General features: G+C 40.6%; 2 protein-coding genes across 3 annotated transcripts; both read left to right on the forward strand.

Annotated features, from left to right (window-relative positions):
* The first annotated feature begins 573 nt into the window (after positions 1-573).
* LOC310963513 (ATP-dependent zinc metalloprotease YME1L1-like) lies at positions 574-8,017 on the forward strand. 2 transcript variants are annotated; one of them, XM_083936375.1, is made up of 18 exons: positions 574-726; positions 1,334-1,453; positions 2,455-2,623; positions 2,748-2,849; positions 2,949-3,058; positions 3,152-3,302; positions 3,502-3,609; positions 4,088-4,261; positions 4,383-4,535; positions 4,621-4,753; positions 4,842-4,904; positions 5,214-5,326; positions 5,622-5,777; positions 5,945-6,096; positions 6,197-6,323; positions 6,513-6,586; positions 6,921-7,007; positions 7,099-8,017. In XM_083936375.1, the coding sequence occupies exons 1-18, from the start codon at positions 691-693 to the stop codon at positions 7,237-7,239; spliced, it is 2,169 nt and encodes a 722-aa protein (XP_083792501.1). In that variant the 5' UTR covers positions 574-690; the 3' UTR covers positions 7,240-8,017. The 2 variants fall into 2 exon arrangements, with proteins under 2 accessions (XP_083792501.1, XP_083792502.1); XM_083936376.1 differs by having other exon boundaries at positions 3,502-3,585.
* Positions 8,018-9,411: 1,394 nt separating this feature from the next.
* On the forward strand, positions 9,412-16,121 carry pks1 (polyketide synthase 1; the record flags this gene model as incomplete). Its single annotated transcript, XM_083936047.1, has 6 exons — positions 9,412-9,469; positions 9,562-9,715; positions 9,797-9,957; positions 10,051-10,254; positions 10,353-10,534; positions 10,620-16,121. The coding sequence occupies 6 exons, from the start codon at positions 9,412-9,414 to the stop codon at positions 16,119-16,121; spliced, it is 6,261 nt and encodes a 2,086-aa protein (XP_083792173.1).
* Positions 16,122-16,779: the final 658 nt, after the last annotated feature.

A 16,779-nucleotide genomic window follows, 5' to 3' on the forward strand; every position in this document is an offset into this window, starting at 1 on the left:
ACTGGGTTGCGTCTGTAACAGCCAGCGTACTCAGGGTAAACACTTACATGTTAAAACAGCATTCTCAGGTTTGTTTTGAAATTTTGAATTCGCTGTTCTTTCGCGGGGTCCTCTGAACGGCCGTTCCGTGTAGTTGCCCAATTTACTGCCTGTCAGCTGTGTGTATTACTTATTAAGTTTAGCTGTCAAATTGTCATGAGTATAACCATTTTTCGAAATAAGATAGCCAATGGAAACATGTTTTATATTATATATTTATTGACTGTGTTGATATTTTGATCTTTATTTGATCATTTTGATCAGGCAATAAAGATAAGAAGTAAATATAGAAATTGTGTGAAAACAACGCAGCTTATTTTTCATGAAAGGCACATACGGGGGAAAATCAATGAATTATTTATAATTCATATACTATGTAAGCACTTCTTATGTGGTTTTTAATAAATGCGATTTGTGGTCCACAAGGGATGCAACGATGATGCAAGCTGGACCCGGTAGTAATTCGACCTGACGTCATATTGTAGTCCATCTGACCTCAGTTACCGGAGAATCCATTTTCTGTTAGCTAAGCTGCTGAAAGTTGTGTAACAAGGAAAACAAAAAGGACACCTCTACCAGGAGGGCTCGTTCATCTGAGTTCATTAAGAGGGTCTCTCCTCAACTGGCAATTTTGAATTATCATTCAGCAAAATGTTTTCACTGTCAACGTCTTTTCAGCCACAGCAGGTAAGCTCCGCCGACTGGATAGCATTTATTTTTTAATCAAGCTAGCTAATGTGTGTTCGAAACAACAATAATAACGAATCTTTATTTTAGTTATAAAGTCAGCGTTGTCCTGGGTTGACTGCTATGTTGGTCATAGCAATACAAAGTTCTGTCTATCGTTGTTTCATGTCTTCACTTTATGTCAAATGACAACCTAAGTTAGCCCGGCTAATGTTAGCATTAACAACTCAACGGTTGATATAATCAGCCCATGCTTACGTCATGTGGCACCGGCGACACGCTGTACTCGCGGTTGCGGTCATGATTTGACCATTATGGTGTCTTTGGAGCTAGTCTTTTCAGTAAATTGTAGGGTGCTAACTTAATTTTAATTGTTGAGGTTACATAACTGGCACACGCTGACGTATGAGGGCGATTCTGTTCTCCGATTGGCAAAGCAGTGTAAGGTCAGCTTGAATAACACCGATAAAAAGTCCTGTCTGGATGTTTCACTACAATCTAGAACACCTGCATTGTTTTTTAAACATTAAATAATGTGAGTGTTTATATCATGTTAGTCAAATAAAGATTATTCATCTCATTGTATGTTGTTGATGTTTACTGCCAGATGATCGTGCCCCTCAGCCAGCTCATCAATGCCCTCCACTCTCTGAAGAACTCAGCCACAGCTTCGGTCCAGACCCTGCACAAAGACTTCATTCCAGAGCACAGTTCATATCTGAAAGAGGTGAGACGCACACCACGGATACATGACATAAATACAATATAGTATATACAGTTTCTAATCATCAGTGCTATGGTCTGAGCTTAAATGTCTCCACACATCCAGATTTATTTTCACTATTCAATTAAAAAGTACACTGAAACACTGGTTATGTTGGATGACCTACCATCAACTATAGATCTGTAGCCAATAACATCAAGGATTTTTTTTTTTTTACTTAAAGGACAGAAGCAAGTCATACAATGTTACAATTAAAAAAATATATTTTCCTTCGTGAAATTACTTTTTGCAAGGGAGGGAGAACTCACCTACACTTCGATCAAACACATCAAGCAAGACAAATCCCTCATGAGGGAATTTCATTGAATCTTTACCAAAATTGTTTTAAATGTTTATCGTTCATCCAAAAAAAAAAGTTTTCCTGCAGGAAAAAAAATACAATGTATATGAGAATCTTCAACAGTGGCACATTATGCTTAAAGCGCAGATGTTATTGTTTTTCAGTTTTACAGTAGCCAAGAAATATGTCCTTTATCAGGTAATGAACAACAAATATCATTGTGATAAACATCACAAAAAAAAAAAAAAAAAAAAAAGGGAGCAAAGGGCCACAGGTCGGAGTCAGTCTCATCGGGCGACTGTTCTAACCACTGTTCCACCGGCCGCCCCACAAAAGAAACTTTTTGAGAAATTGGTAGAAAACTGCAATTTAAAAAAAGTAAAATCACTTTTTTAACAGTGCATTTTGTGCTCAATTCAATGTTCAACAAAATAATTTTGGAAATAATTTATTTTCAAAAACAGTGCATATTTTCCCCATATTGTGCAGCCCTACTTAAGCCTACCAGTGCCTGACATGTTGTCCATCTGTTTCATAATATTTTGCTCAGCTCAGAGTTGTGAAGCAGGTTTAACTTGTTGTGTTAACCTCTATATGTGCGCTGTGTAAGAAAGTTTGTTTTTTTAAATTATTAATTATTTCTTTGGCTATTCTTTCTTCACAGCCCAGTGTGAGTCTGAGGGATCTCGGCCTGTCAGATATCGGGGCGAGTCAACTGGATGAGCTGGTCAGCAGGTTGCTGCCTACACCAGGACCAGAACAACCTCCCGCTGTTCCTTCCATATGGAGGTCGAGTCACGTTTCTGCAGACAGCTTCTTTCACAACAAGCATGGTGAGCAGCTCGGGCGTCTCAGCTTTGTTTTCCAAGAAAATGGACCAAAGCTTACATCATTCATCATTCATTATAGCTATTATATCTAAAGAAAAACAAACATTTTGCACTTTTTGTTTGACAGGGTTTTCACACAGAAGGGTGGGGGTTTTTGGCTCCCCAATATTCCACAGACAACACCATAGTCCTCTAAAAGAATTTTGCTCAGAGCTGCACTTCTTGCCTGGTAAGATACTGTCTCTGAATAATTAACCCGCTAGGTAAAAACAGCATTTAGGCTAGTGTTTATTGTTTGTTTATTTTCTTTCTGTGTGTGTCTGATTAGTATGGGTCCAGAGTCGAGGTTTCAAGACACTTCGAACAAGGACCAGACGGACGGAGTCTGCTTATGACGGTCCGGTGGAGTCCGAGTCCTACACACCAGCTTTCATGAAGGTCAGCAAAGATTTGTGGGACCTCCTAAAGAAGTGAAAGTGGCAGGACTTTGAAGCTTTTCCAAAACAACTCTTCCTCTCGTTTCCCCCGCAGGGATTGCTTCAGAGGGAAAAGGGACCAGAAGCACAATCACTGGACGAACTGGTGAAACAAAAGAACCTTCCTGATAACCAACAGGAAGCTTTCAAGACAGGTTTCACCGAGGGGTTCATGAGGTCTCAGGCCTTCACTCAGAGAACTCAAGGTATGTGGCTGACTTACTCAGCCATCAGGCACTACATGTATCATTTAGAAAGAAACAAAACCTTATAATCAGAGGATTCCCTGGTAGTCAGTGTAACAGTTGCACTGGGTTTTCTTTGGGTGGCAGTGCTGAGTTAAAACACAGAGAGTTCCTATGATTGACATAAATACTTAGGAGTAATCTTTGTGCTGTTTTACAGACTCACTGAAGAGAACCAGGCTGATCCTGTTGGTCCTTCTGCTTGTTGGTATTTATGGGTTATCAAGAACCCCGTTTCTCTCGGGTAAAGGCTCCTTTTCTGATGCTGGTTTGTTTCAGTTTTTATTCTCTCCTATGCTCGCAAGTCAACTCACAACCCTACATGCACACTGAAGTCTTACTATTCTATTTGCAAAAAATGTAAAATAAATGTTTACTTGAGCCAGCTTTAATAATTGATGTGGTTTTAATGTACAGTATAGCGGACAAGACTTGATGTCCCCTTTGGTGTGCATGTAGAGTTTGACTGATTATTCTGCTGCATACCACTGTGTAGTAATGCTTAAATATCCATCAACAATGTATGTTTTCACTTCACGTGCTAGAACTATTCAAATAACTGGAGGCAATACATGTGGAAAAGCAGCATACATTTGGATCTTTATGTACAAATACATATGCTGCCTTAAGCACATGGTAACCTGCACTTCTATTGTCTGTCATTGTGACACACTGTTAAGAAATGAATTTTTTTTTTTTTTTGCTAGTGTTACTTCACTGAACCCGTTGTCTTTGGGATTTCACAGTGAGGTTCCGCACCACATCTGGCCTGGACTCAGCAGTCGACCCCATCCAGATGAAGAATGTGACATTTGAGCATGTCAAAGGAGTGGAGGAGGCAAAGAATGAATTGCAAGACGTTGTGGATTTTCTCAAGAATCCCCAGAAATTCACTGTTCTGGGTGGAAAGCTGCCTAAAGGTATCCTGTTTTGTTCCATTGCATCTGATTTTATTGTCCAGGAAAATCGTTTGATGCAAAGAAATTGACAATTTAGATATGCTTTTATTTTATGCTAATTAGTTTCCATTTATCCTGCCAGGGATCCTCCTTGTCGGTCCACCAGGAACAGGAAAGACTCTGTTAGCACGGGCCGTGGCCGGGGAGGCTGATGTGCCTTTTTACTACGCCTCCGGATCAGAGTTTGATGAGATGTTTGTGGGCGTTGGTGCGAGCCGAATCAGGAACCTTTTCAGTAAGTTTTCTGGATGTGAGAAAATGTGAGTAACCAGTTGAAGATGTATCTAAAACAACTACAATCTATTTTGTTTTGATTGCAGAAGAGGCAAAAGCTAATGCTCCCTGTGTCATCTTCATCGATGAGTTGGACAGCGTCGGCGGAAAGAGGATTGAGTCTCCAATGCATCCCTATTCTAGACAAACCATCAACCAGCTGCTGGCTGAAATGGACGGGTCAGTTTTCAGTTTTTGATCGTTTTAAAATTGCATAGTGTTAAAAAAAACCAACATCACTTCATACTCTATTTTTGGTATTTTACAGATTTAAACCAAATGAAGGTGTCATCGTTATTGGTGCTACAAACTTTGCAGAAGCTTTGGATAAGTATGTTTACATTGCACATGTTATTTTACCTTGGCTTTAACATAGTGTTGAATTATTAGTTGGAAATACGGTCAATTCATACGCCTTAGGATGTTTTTATCTGTGTGACCTTGTCCTAGTTTCTGTTTTACACTGTTGGAACTATGTCATGTCCACAAAAACAAAGCAAACACTCTTTGTAAGTCTTTGCAAACTAACTGTGCTTTTGAGGTAGAACTTTAATTTCAAACACTATTATGGGACACTACAAGCACAGAAACGTCATTTAAATCAAATTTGAAGCAATTCTACTTTGCTTCTACTTTACAGTGCTCTGGTGAGGCCAGGAAGGTTTGACATGCAGGTGACGGTCCCTCGCCCAGATGTGAAAGGACGCACTGAAATTCTCAACTGGTATCTCTCCAAGATTAAAGTGGACCCTGGTAAAATATCCAAACATTTTAAGGATATTATTTAAACTAATATCTTGGAACGCAAATCTTTCAGGTTCTGTTTTGTACTGCACTCTGTCACTTTATTTAAGCTTTTCAGAAACAATTTTTAATAAGCAATTTATGTGATATCATTCAAAAAATCCTGCACATTTTGCAGAAACATCAGCTCTCCTTATCAACTGAAATCAAACCTTTTGTTTGCCATTTCTGCAAATGACACCATTGTATCTTGAACACTTTACAAAGACATTTTCTATTGTGCTCTCTTTCTTTTTTCTTTCAGCTGTGGATGCAGAGATAATTGCCCGAGGCACAGTGGGATTCACTGGGGCAGAGCTGGAGAACCTGGTCAACCAGGCAGCCCTGAAGGCAGCTGTGGACGAGAAAGAAATGGTCACACTGAAGGATCTGGAGTTTGCAAAGGACAAGATCCTTATGGGTGAATACACAGTGTTTAGTTCTGCTCTGCACCCCTCACATCACATGAGACTACTCACACACACTCTAGTTAGGAGACAGGAAGAATGTCAACGGGGACAGACTTTAATGGAAGAATGTTGGTCTTAATCGCTTATAATCCTTGCTATTTTGTCCTTTTCATACCAGGCCCTGAGAGGAAGAGTGTTGTCATCGACAAGAATAATAAGACCATCACAGCCTACCACGAGTCCGGACACGCCATTGTTGCCTTTTACACCAAAGACGCAATGCCCATCAATAAGGCCACTATCATGCCTAGAGGCCCAACTCTTGGCCATGTGAGCTTTTGTTATATTTCATACTCCTTTCCAGTACACTCTCTTTTTTTTTTTTTTAAACTAAAACTAATCAGCATTTATCCTTCTCTCCATCCTCCAGGTGTCCATGCTTCCAGAGAATGACCGTTGGAGTGAGACAAGAGCCCAGCTGCTGGCTCAGATGGACGTCAGTATGGGCGGCCGAGTAGCAGAGGAGCTCATCTTTGGAGACGACCACATCACCACTGGTGCGAGAATAAAATAACTTGATTTTATTGATGCTTGCGTGTCAGTCCTGTTGTGCTATCAGCACCACAAATACTTCAACTATAGACCAACTATAATATTATAGTGCATGTCTGATAATATCGACTGTGCTTTGGTCCTTTTGTGATACAGATTTGGTTTCAATCTTCTCTTGCTATTGTGCGTTTTAGGAGCCTCCAGTGACTTTGATGGAGCAACTAAAATAGCAAAAATGATGGTAACCAGGTTCGGCATGAGTGACAAGGTAAGATTTGTTTGGTTGATGGGGGAACATTTGGATCCTCTCCGCTCACATAGAAGACCACTGTTTATTAAACGGTGCGGTTCTGGGGCTTTTATTGTTGCAGGGCTTGATCTTTTCTTTACATCATATAAAACAAAGTGTAAATGTACATTTAAATGTTATTCTGAACACTCCAGTTTCCGCGTGTCTCCAGAGACTGGGACACTGATTTATTGTTAAGTTGTAATGATGACCTGCAGTTCTCTACTATAACATATAATTACACCTAAGACAATGACTTATACATGAGAAGGTCTGTTGTTCATTCAACCTAAAGAAATACCATTTGTTTCAGCTTGGGGTCATGACCTACGGTGACGTGACCAAGCAGAGCCCCGAGACTCAAGCTGCCATCGAACAGGAAATCAGGGTTTTACTGAAGGTGAGTTTCCCCACCGCACTCTCACATTTAATCTACGTATATCTTTTCTTAAAATCAATTTCTTATTCACCTATCTTCCTCTTTCATCCAGGACTCATATGACCGCGCTAAAAGCATCCTGAAGACTTACAGTAAGGAGCACAAGAACTTAGCGGATGCCCTTCTAACATACGAGACGCTGGATGCCAAAGAGATCCAGTTGGTGCTGGAGGGCAAATCACTGGACCACTAGATACCTCAGTAGATATTTTAGACTCTTGTATCATGTATATATATATATGAAGCCGTGCAATTACGCACAGGCCTTTTGGAGGCCTTGTATTTCATTTGTATCTTATTTCCAATGTGAAGATGTCACTGAAATGATTAAGTTTTGCCTCTTATATACATTTTCATTTGTCTTGCATTTCCTGTACAGTAGACTTCTGGTTTCACATCGATTTAAAAAAAAAAAGCACTCAGTTTAATTGGATGAAAGAAAGTATTTTGTTCTCCACAAGTGTCTGCTACAGTTCACAAAGATGTAGTAGTTTTACAAATCAGTCATAGATGCTATCATAATAAAAAGGTTGTACACCAAATTAAATTTGGCTGACATCATGGTTAATTTAGATGCAATTCATGATTTCATGTATGTTTGTCTCATTTTAAATTTGTACAGACTGGAGCACACCATAAGACCCTTTAAAGTACCTCAACCTAGAATGTACCATTCGGCTGTAGCACGGTACAGGTGATTCTGCTCTTCACATTAGATATTTCTCTAAATGATGTATTTCACTTGCATCTATTTTGTTTGTTCTTATTTATTTAAGTGCCCAAAGTTGTTCTTTTTTTCTGAAAATAGTGATAGGCCCTCAGTCTCTATTCTGAGCTCACGTGTAGCTGATACACGACAGAAGGGGAGATGTGTATATAAATTTAAAGCGTGTAAAATTATCGGCTTTGTGCTTCTGTTTTTTCCTTTAGACAAAGGACTTCTTGGAGCTCAAATAAAGATTACCTTTACTCATGAATGTGTTGTTGACTTCTTGACTCAAATGAAAATTAAGCTTGCATTCACTGATTTTGGCCACTTGGAGGCAGCACAACAATGTTTTTTTTAACATTAAAATGTTACTTTTGGTCTTTGCCAACTTCTTAGTGTAATATGACTCTTTGCAGTAGCTGCTAAATGAACCATGTTCACCAGCTAGATGCTAACTCTGTCCACTGTTCGGATACCTACTAGTTACACTGGATTTGTTAGCATCTCTCACTAAGGAGAGGCTTCCGTCTGACCATTTAAGTCATAAAGCCCAAGTTATAGTGTTGCAGTGATGGTTGTTTTCTGGGAGTTTCTCCCTTCTCCACACAAGATCCATGGAGCTCAGTCAGTAGTCAAGAGTCCTGGTTGTTCAAAACTTCTTCCATCAAAAAATTGCAGGCCACTGTACTCTTGGAAACCTTCAATGCAGCTAAATTTTCCCCAGGTCTGTGTCTCAACACAATCTTTTCTCTGACCTCTAAACTTCATAGCTTGGCATTTGCTCTGCCATGCATTGTCAGATCTTAAATCGGTGTGTGCCTTTCCAAATCATGTCCAATCAGTTGAATATACTACAGGTGGAATCCACGCGTAGAAACACCTCAAAGCAGATCAAGACAAATGAGTCAGTGTCAGTTTTTTCTTTTTATTAAATGAGTGTTTAAAATCCTGTTTTCACTTTGTCATTAGAGACAGCAGATTAATAAGGGGTAAAATAATATAAATGATTTTAACAGCTGCAAAAAAAAAAACTGAATGAAGTGAAAGGGTCTGAAAATTTTTCTTATTAGATTAGTGTCAAGAAACACTAATTCATAAGCATGCATCACTTCTGTGGGCATCCAATTAGTAAAATCTTATTTTCTAGGGTTTCTTTGTTCAAGCTGACTTTTGAATAATCTTTGAGAAACAATGTCTTCCTAATCAATGCAGTCTTATCCACCGTAATAATGCTTTGTTCAGGAACATCTATAAAGTATTTAAGGGACAATGAGACCACAGGTTCCCATGGGAATGATCATTCAGGGGACTAGAGATAAGCAGACTCTATTATTCACTTTGGTCTTTTGTCAATCCACAAACAGGAACAAAAAAAGATTCACTGGAGCCTTTGAATGATCTTAAGTTACAATTAGTGTATTTAGTTTCAGATGAAAGCCAATTGGGAGGCAACAAGGCAGGTCTTTGTTGTGTCCTCTTGTCCATTCTCACCAGCGCAATGTTATAAAGGGTGTGATGTCCAGCAGCGGTAGTTCTGACCAAAGACAGCAACAAGGACTGAGCATTGAGCTTCACTATGGAGAGGCTTGAAGTTTCACATTGGCCTTTAGGATAAAGCAACCACATCCCCAGAGCATCTACAGTCTCCAAGGAACAATGGAGGATGCAGAGGATGATGTAGCTGTTATCGGGATTGGATGTAATTTCCCTGGAGGTAAGGATTTTTGATTTTCTCTGAGTTAATGGTTGTTGTTTTTTTAGTTGTCTTAAGGTAAATTATTAGTAATGTGATCTGTTTCACTTTAGGTGAAGGGTTGGACAATTTCTGGAGGGTTCTGTTGGAGGGAAAGAACTGTGTTGTAGATATTCCAGCAGAGAGATTTGACACCACTCTTTGGTACGATGCGGATGATAGCAGATCCGGAAAGACACAAACAACCAAAGCAGCTCTAATTGAGGGGTAAGCGTTATCTGTTAAGTGTTAAAACATCTAATGAGAGATGTTTGAATTATGATAAAATCTGCTGTTTTTATATTTCAGGTTTAATGCGTTTGATCACAAGTTTTTTGGCATTACTGAAGCAGAGGCTGATTACATGGACCCTCAGCAGAAACTCCTTCTGCAGTGCACATACAGGGCTCTGGAAGATGCAGGAATTGCTATGGAAAGCATCAGCCGAAGCAGAACTGGAGTTTACATAGGTGACTGCTATCGAAGATACATTTAAAACTCCAAGCACTATTTTGTGATACACAAAATTGTAAAGGTACTTTGCTTTTGTAATGGTGTTACAGGTCTAATGAACAGGGATTATGAGATACTCCGAAGTAACAGTCCTACTACAATAACCCACTACAACGGCACAGGGACAGCAATGAGCGTGGCTGCAAATAGAATATCCTTCACCTTTGATCTCACTGGCCCTTCGTTTGCCATTGACAGTGCCTGTTCTTCATCTTTGGTGGCTCTACATTTAGCCTGTCAGGCTATAAAGCAAGGTATTTAGATATTTTCGTCACACTAATGACACATTTGAAAGAAAACTAATCAACCATTTTAATGTTCCATATTTATTTTCACTCACTCTTTCAACTAGGGGACTGTGAGATGGCTCTGTGTGGCGGTGTCAGCTGTATAGTAGAGCCAAGGGTGTTTGTTGCTCTCAGCAAGGCGAAGATGATCTCACCTGAGGGGACCAGCAAACCATTCTCCAGCAGAGCAGATGGTTATGGGCGAGGGGAGGGCTGTGGTGTAGTTCTACTAAAGCCTCTGAAAAAAGTGTGCAAGTATAATGTTCATTGTTTATGGTCACACAGTAGAGATAATAGACAGTCTGCTAATAATGTGACTTTCTATCCCAAAGGCCATAAAAGACAGCAACAAAATATGGGGCATCGTCAGCAAAACAGCAGTCAACCAAGATGGACACTCAGTTACCCCAATCACAAAACCGTCCATGATTCAACAACAGGAGCTTTTGCAAATGATCTACTCAGAGTCTGACCTTGCAAATGTCCAGTACATAGAGGCACATGGGACTGGAACCCCAGTTGGAGACCCAACAGAGGCGGGAAGCATCTCAAACATCATCGCTAAAGCCAAACCTCCTGGTTCAGAGACACTGCGGATTGGCTCTGTGAAGGGCAACATTGGACATACAGAATCTGCAGCGGGAGTGGCCGGACTCATTAAGGTACTCTTAATGATGAAGCATGAGACCATCGTTCCCTCAGTTTTCTACTCAGAAGACAGTGCCAGTGTAGATGTAAAAGCTCTGAGTATAAGTGTTCCTATTAAAGCTGAAAGATGGGACACAAATGGGTCATTAGGAAGGGTAGCTGGGATCAACAGCTTTGGGTTTGGAGGCACAAACGCACATGTGATTGTAAGAGAGTACAGTCAGACCAAAGTGTCCACTCAGACCCCAAAAGGCTGTCCAAAACTCTTTGTAATATCTGCAGCCTCAGAGAAATCATTGATCCTGTCCATCACTGACACCCACCACAGGCTTTGCAGCAATCAGACAGTTGACTTACAGGCATTGTCATTCACTTCAGCATGCAGAAGGAGCCATTCTAGACACAAATACAGGAAGGCCTTCTTAACATCTTCCCTCTCAGATTTAGAACATCAGCTAACATCTGCATTAAAAACAAAAGTTGAGCCGATAAGATCTGACATCCAGGTGGTGTTTGTGTTTTGTGGAAATGGGGTTGCCTACAGGGGTATGTGCAGGCAGCTCCTAAGACAGTTTCCTGTTTTCAGTGATAAGGTCAAAGAAGTTGAGAATCTCTTTCAGAGTTATAAAAGCATCAGCATCAGTCAGTGGCTTGCTGGTGAATATGATAATGGTGATTTTAGCAAGCCAAATGTTGTCCAGCCTCTTCTTTTTGCCATTCAGGTTGGCATTTCTGCTCTCCTAAAGCATTGGGGTGTCAAACCTGATGCCGTGCTTGGGCACTCTGTTGGTGAGGTTGCAGCCGCTCACTGTTCTGGTCTCTTGTCTCTTGAGGATGCTGTGAAAGTGTTGTACCACCGCAGCACTCTTCAGAGTAAGGTCACAGGGGGGAAGATGCTTGTTGTCGGTAATGTAGCTGTAGAAAAGGTATCAAAAATCCTTCCAGAGTTTTCTGGGAAAATTTGTGTTGCAGCCTTCAACAGCCCTCAGTCCTGCACTTTGTCAGGCGATGCAGATGCTATAGACATCCTCCATCAGAGGCTGAAGATTGTGTTGACGGAGAAATACCTTTTCCTCCATGAGTTAGATGTGCCAGCAGCATATCATAGCCACATGATGGATCCTATACTAGAAGACATTGAAAAAATGATCGATCCCTTGGATGCTAACAACAAGGAGTGCAAACTTTTTTCTACCGTGACTGGAGACCACCATTCAGATGATGACTTTAGGACAGGCAGCTACTGGGCAAGGAACATCCGAGACCCTGTTTTATTTGAACAAACACTGCATGCTGCCACCAAAGACAAGAAATCAAGGACAAATATGATCTTTGTGGAGATTGGACCTTGTAGGGCTCTCCAAAGGAACATTCATGAAAATTTGGGAAATAATGTCATAGTTCTTCCCTCTGTTCAGCCAGAGAAAGATTACGACACAATCTTGTCTACAGTGGCAAGACTGTTTGAATTGGGCATCAGTGTGAATTGGCATCAGCTCTACAGGGGTTATGAGACATTGCCCACAGCTCTTCCAGTTTATCAGTTTGTCAACACAGAGAAAGAATTGAATTTTGAAGCTGTTAGTAGTGGGGGTGAATCATCCGCGTTTTCTCCCCATACACTCATATCCCAAATAAAACAGGATAACAAAGAGTATGTGTGCAATCTCTCATTAGACACTGCACCATACCTTTTGGAACATAGAAATAATAGTGTTCCCATTGTGCCAGGCACGTTCTATGTCGAACTAGCTTATGCTTCAGTGATGGCAGGTTTAAGGCCAAAGAAACCTGTCTCTCTGCTCCAGCTCAGTGTACGATTTGAGTGTCTGCTTACTCTTAGCTCAAACTGTCATCAGTTGAAAGTGACACTGGAGCATGCAGAGAATGAGGGCTCATTTAAAATACAGTCTTCTAATGCAACACATGCCTCTGGCACATACAGGTGTACAGATGGCCAACCGCTGTTAGAAGAACCAACCATTTGTCCAGACACGATCTTCCAAAGGTGCGAATTGGTTATGAGGCAAAATGACATTTATTCGATTCTTTCTCAAGCAGGATTTGAATATGGCACTGCCTTCAAACAGCTTGATAACGTGCATTATGGAGTTGAATTCAAGGAAGCTGTGGCAGCAATTCAAGTCCCCGGTGAACTTCTAAAACACCTTCATGAGTATTTCATTCACCCTGTGGTTTTGGACTATTTCTTGCAAATGGCCGCTACGGTAGCTATCGGACGGCTAACAGGCAAGCAGGGATTCCCCTCAGCAATCGGTAGTGTAGCCATATCAGGACCGCTACAAGAGGAAATGATCATGTACTTACGAGCCACTCAAGAGACAGCAGACTTCCTTGATGTATGTGGTAGCTTTTCCACCACAGAGGGTCATGTACTGGTGGAAGTTAAGGGGGTGAGGATCTCATTTTTGGGCAATTGCTCAAATGTTCTTCACTCACAGTTCTTTCACAATGAAATAATTGCAATACCTGACATGAGGGACATGCAAAATAGCAAAATAAAAGCAATAGTCTTTGAAGACAACCTTGGCATTGCTAAAGGACTTAGGTCATACATACACCCGGAGTCAGCATTTGTGGAGAGCAGAGAACATTGGAAGGTAGAACAAGTTCGAAATGTAGTGTTCAGCTCATTTAATAACAATGTGGATTTGCAAAATGTTCTCTTCATTTGGGGCGTAGAGGACATCAGTCACTTGTCATCTGAGAAGATGCTGGACTGCTTAGTGACTTGCTGTGAGCTATTTCGACAGGTTGTTTTAGCACTGAAAGAGAGCAAACGCTCTTGTACTGTTCGTGTCATAACCTATAGATCAATAGAAACAACTGTAGACCATGTCAGTCCTGGTTTTGTGTTGTCTGGTATGACAAGGGCTTGTGCAGCAGAGATGGCGGGTCTGTCTTTTCAACTGATTAACCTTGCTTCTGTCAGCAGTGAAGACATTCAAATGCTGGTTCGTGTGATAAACACCTGTAAGCAACAAGAAGTAATGATCAGCAAAGGCCAAGCATCGACAACAAGAATAGCAAAGACCCCCATAAGGGACAGGGCTTTTAGTGAAAGTGGTGTGCATTCATTATATGAGAACGACTTTGTTCTGCAGACAACTGATCCATACAGAATGGTTCACTTGTCTGCCACCCCCTGTAACATAAATGCAAATGATATCCAAGAGAAGTCAGTTGAGATTCAGCTAACCAATGTATGCACTCATTCCTCTGATTACTTTCCTGTCACTGCTTTACATTTGAACTTCGGCAAGACAATGTATTGGAACAAGCACACATCACAGAATCACAAGCTTCTCGCTTTAGATTTTAGTGGCATTGTCACAGCTGTTGGGAAAGATGTTTATGGTCTAAGTGTGGGTGATCATATTGCTTCATGTTATCCAGTTGCTGCCACTTCAAAGATTATAATTCCTGAAGCTTTGTGCTACAGCACAAAGAGACTCCCTTTTCTGAAAAAGACTCCATGTGTGTCATACTTCATACTGGCATGGGAGATCCTGCAGAGAATGCTGTCTAAGGTAAGGCAACAGCGCAGGAGGCTGATCATCGTCTCCTCCAACTCAGCCTCTGCTCTGATGAAAGTTTTGGCTCTGACAGCAAACAGGTCAGGCTGGAATGTTTCCTCTCTGCCGCATTTCAGAGAACCTCTACATTTGGATCAGAGTCATGCAATTGTTTTTCTGCCCCCATTTGATCACTCTTGGCAGGGGGTGCATGACACTGGTTCTCATGAAAGACATGTTATTTTCATATCTAGCATTCACATCTCATCCTCAATTTCAGCAAACATGCTCGCATTTAAGAGTGAACACATGCATGTACATCATCTTGATGTGGCTAATGTTTTCCAGAGAGCCAATCTGCGAGTACAAAACAGGAATATCTCAAGTTGGCTAATGTCATTAGGCTTTGATACAGAGTCTCTACCTTTGAAAAGGGAGACTTTTCAATTATCAAGCACAAAAGAGCCTCAGACTAATGCAGATTCACAGTCCTACTTCACAACAAAGATGGTGCAGCTAGTTGTTCTAGATCACGGAGAATCTGACTGTCTAGTGTCAGATATCCCTTTGCTTCCAAGGCCTGGGCAACTCTTTAAACAAAGCTGTGTTTATATTGTAACTGGAGGGCTCTCTGGTTTGGGACTTGAGACAGTGAAGTTCATTGCCCATAATGGTGGAGGTTGTATTGCAACCATGTCCAGAAGTACTCTGACTGATGAAATGCAGTTTGAAATGGATCTCCTCCAGAGAAGATATAAGGTGACAATCATGAATGTCCAGTGTGATGTTTCTGTGTCGATGCAGGTCGTGGATGCAATCTCAAAGATTGAACAAAGATTCTCCTCTTGTTCAATAAAAGGAGTGTTTCACAGTGCTGCAGTATTACATGATGCGTTGATTGAAAACCTGGATGAGTCCCTCTTTCGAAAGGTACTGCAGCCCAAAGTGAGTGGGGCTCTGAACCTTCACTATGCAACACTTCACAACAAACTGGACTTTTTTGTGTGCTACTCCTCCATCTCTTCATTCATCGGCAATGCCTCACAATGTAACTATGCGGCAGCCAATTCTTTCCTCGACACATTCTGTCATTATCGGAGAAATCTTGGACTTGCTGGACAGTCCATCAACTGGGGTCCTTTGAACCTTGGTCTCTTGTTGAACAAAGACCATTTCCAAAAGTTCCTGGAGGCAAAGGGGATGATGATAATTGATGTGTGCCATGTTCAAGAGGCACTTGAAAAGTGTCTTGTGGTGAACAGACCACAACAAGTCATATGCAAGTTTAACTTCAAAAATCTTCACATTCATGTACTTTCACAAAATGCATCTCTCAGAGAGCGGCTGTCAGCTTTAGTGGAAATTGAGCTAAAAGATGAACTAAGTAATGAGCCCAGTAAAGCTCAGCATTTGTCTTCCACACATGAAAGTGTGAGGACACTTGTCAGTGACATCAGCAATGTTAGTGTAGATGAGCTAGATGATGACTCAGGTCTGTGTGCTCTGGGTATTGACTCGATGTTGGCCATGACTCTGCAGAATAAGATTTTCCAAGACACAGGCGTGAATGTACCTTTGGTTAGAATATTGGACCCGAACAGTACAGTAGCCACTTTGACAGCTTTTGTGAAGAATAACGGAGAATTTTAATGTACTTTTAATTTTGAGTGAATGCATAAAAATACCGTTTCACTGCTTTGGTTTTGTTCTCACTCAGATTTGTTTAAATCTTTGTGGTAGGCTTGTGTATACAACCCTACAACTACATTTTAAAGTTAATAAGTGTATATTGTTGTTTTTCTTGGCTCAGTCATACGTTTAAATACAACGCTGTATGTCTGATTTCTACTGTAATATTTTTATTTATGTTGCTGGTAAGTTCTCTGTAGAAGATCTGCACAATAAATCACAAAATGAGATTGAAATTAAGCATAAGGCTGGTGTTATTTAATGTTTTTGACTATTAACAAGTCAGACTAAAAACATGATTAATGTATCCTACAAGCAAATTGACCTCCACTGTCATTGTCACTTCACTTTTGTCATTTGATCGGTCTAGTTTGATGTTCTTTAGATGTATGTATGACTTGACTTTCAAATTAATTTTTGAAACTGTACAAGCTGCCTTAACTGCATGGAAGAATATTTGTGAATAAACCAACCTTACCAAATGCATAGAGAAATTGGCAGCGTATTTTATTTTGTCATAAATAAGCAAAAAAAAACAACCAATAACATTATATGTCGCCATGACAACATGTAAGAATTCATACATTGATGGTCTTCAAAAATTGCTATAATATCAAAA

The sequence above is a fragment of the Echiichthys vipera genome (genome assembly GCF_963691815.1).
Source record: "Echiichthys vipera genome assembly, chromosome: 21".
Classification (NCBI taxonomy): domain Eukaryota; kingdom Metazoa; phylum Chordata; class Actinopteri; order Perciformes; family Trachinidae; genus Echiichthys; species Echiichthys vipera.

Excerpts from the sequence above, each read along its gene's own strand:
- LOC310963513 (XM_083936375.1), top strand. The coding sequence starts at position 691 with ATGTTTTCACTGTCAACGTCTTTTCAGCCACAGCAG. Across the intron at positions 3,303-3,501 it reads CTTCACTCAGAGAACTCAAG|ACTCACTGAAGAGAACCAGG; the intron begins GTATGTGGCTGA and ends GCTGTTTTACAG. Across the intron at positions 4,905-5,213 it reads TTTGCAGAAGCTTTGGATAA|TGCTCTGGTGAGGCCAGGAA; the intron begins GTATGTTTACAT and ends TCTACTTTACAG.